This window comes from Neltuma alba, unplaced genomic scaffold (genome assembly GCF_004799145.2).
Source record: "Neltuma alba isolate B1F8T4 unplaced genomic scaffold, ASM479914v2 tig00010502_pilon, whole genome shotgun sequence".
NCBI classification, from domain to species: Eukaryota; Viridiplantae; Streptophyta; class Magnoliopsida; order Fabales; family Fabaceae; genus Neltuma; species Neltuma alba.
In genome coordinates, this window is record NW_021635379.1 from 163,323 (window position 1) to 168,450 (window position 5,128).

At 29.8% G+C, this 5,128-nt stretch overlaps 1 protein-coding gene across 1 annotated transcript; it reads left to right on the forward strand.

Moving 5' to 3' along the window:
* Nucleotides 1–3,309: 3,309 nt before the first annotated feature.
* LOC114756774 (myb-related protein 305-like) lies at nt 3,310–4,560 on the forward strand. The gene is made up of 3 exons (XM_028945712.1): nt 3,310–3,457; nt 3,621–3,750; nt 3,867–4,560. The coding sequence occupies exons 1-3, from the start codon at nt 3,310–3,312 to the stop codon at nt 4,330–4,332; spliced, it is 744 nt and encodes a 247-aa protein (XP_028801545.1). The 3' UTR covers nt 4,333–4,560.
* Nucleotides 4,561–5,128: the final 568 nt, after the last annotated feature.

Here is a 5,128-nt window from a genome sequence, read left to right on the forward strand (position 1 = left end):
AAGATGTTTACAGAAAAGATCAAGGAAAGGCTTTGATCGATCATGTTATGTGAAAACAAAAAGCAGAAGTCAAGATAATGGATATTTTTATCGATAAGTGAATGATCGATTAGGTGATTTGAAAATAGCTCAGCACAGATATGTGCAGTGAAGGTGTTGATGATCGATCATTTGATCAATAAAATGATTGATTGATCAATTGATCGATTAAAGATCTTGACAGAATACTTAGATAGAACACATTATTGATTAACCAAAAGTAAGTTATCATGCAATGTTGGAACAGGTTATCAATAAAAGTGTGATCGATAAAGTGATCAATAAATGGTGAATCAATCAAAACATAAAGTAAGTGGAAAGACTTTACCATTTATCTGTGTTCTCATTGATAATTACTTGATCGATCAGGTGATCGATAAACGCTTACTAAGATTCTGTGGCTTTTTCTAACAGTTAATCGAATACTAAATTATCGATCAATTGATCGATAATTTTCTGTAAGCTTTTACATTAAACCGTGTTATTGATAATTGATCAATTGATTGATCAACTCATAAAGTCTGATTTATCTAACATATTATCGATCAAATTCAGTGCCAAGTAACTAAAATAAAGAAGTAGTTTATCTGACACATGATCGATCAGGTGATCGATCAACTTATTTTAACAAGAAAACACTAAATTTATTATCATCAAAACTTTAAATCTAACAGTTTTGAAAACAAAGGTTTTTTAAAAAGTACTTATCTGTCCTACTTATCAGACAAAGAGGAGGTTTTTCTTGGTGATATTTTTAAGTCACCCTCATTGAATTTGTAATACAAATATACTATTTTGTCCTCTATTTATTATAGTATAAATAATTATTTTTTTAAAATGTGTATATATTAAATAGGAGGTATAGTTGAAAAGTTGTTATATTTTAAAAGAAGAATTAATGTAGTTTAAAATTTTTTTTTTAATGTACATAAAATATACTAAAAATGCTCAATGAATAGGATCAGAGTAGCATAGACCTTGCCATAGAACTGGAAGAAATAAAGACATGAAGAAAAGTGAGTTACTGTTTCTCCATGAATTTTATAGAAATGAATCTAACTTTCTTTTTCTATCTCATCACCTCACTTGAATTTACTTGCCATCCTGGTGAAGCCACTGCCAAGGGCCAATATCAATTGGCAAGTCCACTATTACGAAATGACTTTTTTTTTTTTTTATAGTGAAACTTTTACAATAATTGTCATTACAGGGTAACAAATTGTAACAATTGGCATTTTTTAAGTAAAATATGAAACTATTGATATTATCTGCGCTAGTTTCATTGGCAGCCACTATTAAAAACAATTTCTAACCCGGATAAAAGAACCAACCAGTGTAAAAAATAATTATTTAAGTTATTTAAAAATTCATCTCTTTATAAACTGGTTAATATAAGATTTTCTATACTGATTATATCTACATCGATTATAAAACCAATATAATGTTGATAATCTTTTTTTTTTAAACTGCGTTGAAAAATTAATACGGAAAGTTGCGATAATTTTATCTCCCCTTTAATTCAGTCCATATAGCATTTACTTTATTGTATCCTTATAAGTTTTTACGCAATCCCTATATTCATAATTTATTAATTTGTAAGAGAAATCTCTTTAATTGCATGTAACTTGTTTCTCACTCAATATACATCTAAATAAATTTTCTTCCATTATTTTATTTTCTAAAAATTCTTTTTTATTTTTTTTATTTTTAACAACTTACATGTGATTTAGTCAACATTCACATCAGCCCCTAATTAACATATTATGAGCATAAGAGCTAATGTCTATAATTGAGAAACCTGCATATAATGACCCGAAAGAAAAAAGATCCACGAGAATCTAACTAAAAATCAGATAAAACTATAAAAATTAAAGAATAAATTTTCCCCAAAATTCAGGCTCAATTTCGGCTTGATGCAAAAGCTATTTCATTTGATAAAAAGGTAATGACATCTTTAAATCATCTAAGTTCTAGTCCTTCTAGAACAACATCCTAAATACCCCTCCAGTCATTTATATAAGATCTATTTAACTAATTTGATTATATTAAGAAAATTAGGTAAGTTAGTTAATTATAAGAAATATGACATGTTTTTCCTAAAAAATCTTAATCATCTTTCTTAATATCCTTCCTCCTTCACTCATTTGATTATGGTTGAGAGAGTATCTATAGGGATAATTTAGAAAAAATTCATAAATATGAGAAATAAGTCTTATATTTGGGACTAAAATTAACTTAACAATTAAGTCCTATATTAAAGACTGGAAGAGTACATCAAGTTAAGATATGAAAATACATTTAGACACAAATAATTCATTGTACAAAAAGAAAGAGCTTTTTGTTCATGTGTGAACTCATTCTATTGTCCTAACCTTGACTATTTCATGTGATTGATTGTTCATTGTGAGTTGTAAGTTTATAAAAAGTCATTCAATGAAAATAAAAAAATAGGGATGCTTTATTCATCACTAAGTAGACACGAATATTATATGTAATGAAGACAAACTTAGATTTTATTTTATTTCTAAATACCATTACCTGTACTTCAATAAGGGAAGTGGATAGGGATTACATGAAAATGACCGTTGATTGACTCACAGAATCAAATATAGGCAAATGGCATTATCAGAGGCACGCATAGCCCAAATTAGTGATATTTAAAGATTGAAATAATTTTTTGAACGACCAAAATTATCACTAAATCTTCTCGATATTACTTCTAATATTTTAAATCACGATTTTCTCATTTCAATACTATTAACTTATTTTGAATAATTTATAATTTTAGAAACCAAAATTGGTAACCCTGGAAAGAAAAAGTAGCAACATAATTTTGGGACTAAACGTAATGAGGTTGAATATATAGTAACAGATATTCAGTAAAATTTCACCATATTCAAATTTCAATTATTCAATAATATCAAATAATTGGTAATTTGTCATATTCAAAAAATAATAACTCTAAAAAAGTACATGTAATATAAGCTATAGGTGTGTCCTCTCTCATTTTATGAAATTTTTAATTTTTTGAGATCTTTAAGTAAAATTATTATTTTATACAGGTCCTGAGCATCTTTTTTGCTGTAATCTAAGATGGGTTACCTAGGAATAATTAGCTGCAGCCATATAAATACATAAGCTGCAAACACAAAACCCAAATCAGTGGCGCAGAATTTGAAAGACAAACTTTTTTATCAAAGCACCATCCATCATCTTAGTCTTCTTTTTTCCTCCTTCTTTATTACAATAAAATTGTATTAAGGATTAGTCATGGGAAGCCATGTGGGTTGTTGGAGTATAATAGAAGAAGAAGCTGGTTGGAGAAAGGGGCCTTGGACTGCTGAAGAAGACAGACTTCTAATAGAGTATGTCAGAATGCATGGTGAAGGAAGATGGAACTCAGTCTCAAGACTTGCAGGTAAATATACGCAAGTCCTTCTTCATTATTTATGATCTAGTAATATATACACACACTCTTCAAGTTTCAGTAACTTTTTTTTCCTGGTTCTTTCTATTCCTTTTTGATTGATCTATGATGGGTAAGTGATTGGTTTGGGTTTTGTTTGGGCTATTTTTCAAAGGACTGAAAAGAAATGGAAAGAGTTGCAGATTGAGGTGGGTGAATTATCTGAGACCAGACCTCAAGAGAGGTCAGATAACACCACAAGAAGAGAGCATAATTATAGAGCTTCATGCTAGGTGGGGAAACAGGTAAAAAAGAAATTTTTCAATCTTCCTCTTTCTTCAACTTTTAGAAAAAAATTACAGAAAGCTTTGCCAATTATATGATATATGGGACAATTTTCTTCATTCCAAACAAAATTCAGATGGTCAACAATTGCAAGAAGCTTGCCAGGTAGAACAGATAATGAGATAAAGAATTATTGGAGGACTCACTTCAAGAAGAAGGCAAAAAGTCCCATTAATGTATCCGAAAAGGCAAAAAATCGCCTTTTGAGAAGGCAGCAGTTTCAACAACAACAAAAACAGCAGCAACAATTGCAATTGGACATGAAAGGTATTGTGGCCTTGCTTGAAGACAGTAACAATCATTACGAAGTGCCTTCTACCCTTTGTTCAATGGCCAACTTCTATCCAAACAACGCAGAAGAACAAGGCTGCTTCTACTCAATGATCAGTACTATTGATAATAATGACAATTCCTCTGCACCAGAAGCCTTAAATGAAGAGATTTTGTGGGACGGCCTTTGGAATTTGGATGATTTTCATGGAAACTTCAGTGCAACTAATACTACAAGCAAAGCCAATCTGCACAATCTGGTCGTTTCCTGAATTTTTAGGTCTATTAAATTAGCTCTAGTCTCTGAAATTAATGAGTGGTTAAGTTAGTCTTGAGAATTTAGAATTTAAGGACTGGCTCTTTCATTGACTAACTTTTATAGCTTAGTCTTTTCCCCTTTTTGGGGTTAGTTTCGAGCTTAGTTATCGGAATTGGATGACTCCAAAGAAATGAAAATTTTGGAGTTGGATCAATTATTGCATAAGGTGTGGTCTTGACGTAGTGAGTGTTATTCTCTGGAGACAATCATTTGTTTAACTTATCAATAAAAAGTGTCTCAATGTTGCATTCAAAACTAGAATTAAAAGTGTTATTCTCTGGAGACAACCATTATTGCTGCTGCTTCTTTTAAACAAACCATTCATTATTCATTATTTAATACTATTTATTAATATGGATTCAAGTGTATCGTGATAGAAAAAATTAGGATAAACTCTTCAACTTAATTCTTTTTTTTTTTATACAAGACTTAATTTTGAGGACCTACTTAAAGAATATTGAGTTTCCTAGTCATTCAACCCCAGCAGCTGGCCATTGCTTTGTTATTGTATATGGTTTGTTTTGAGTGTGACAATTTTAACCCTCGAAGTAAATAATAATTACAAATTTTATGGTACTAAGATCAATGAACTGGTAAATCAGTTCCCTAATCAATCCAATTAAGAGTTTTAGACGGGTCAACTGGGTTGAATTTTATTTTATTTTTCCTTCTATGAAATGATGTTGTTTTGAGTAAAAAAAAAAAACAGTATGTTAAATTTCTGCTCTATTAACTCTATTTTATTGGAT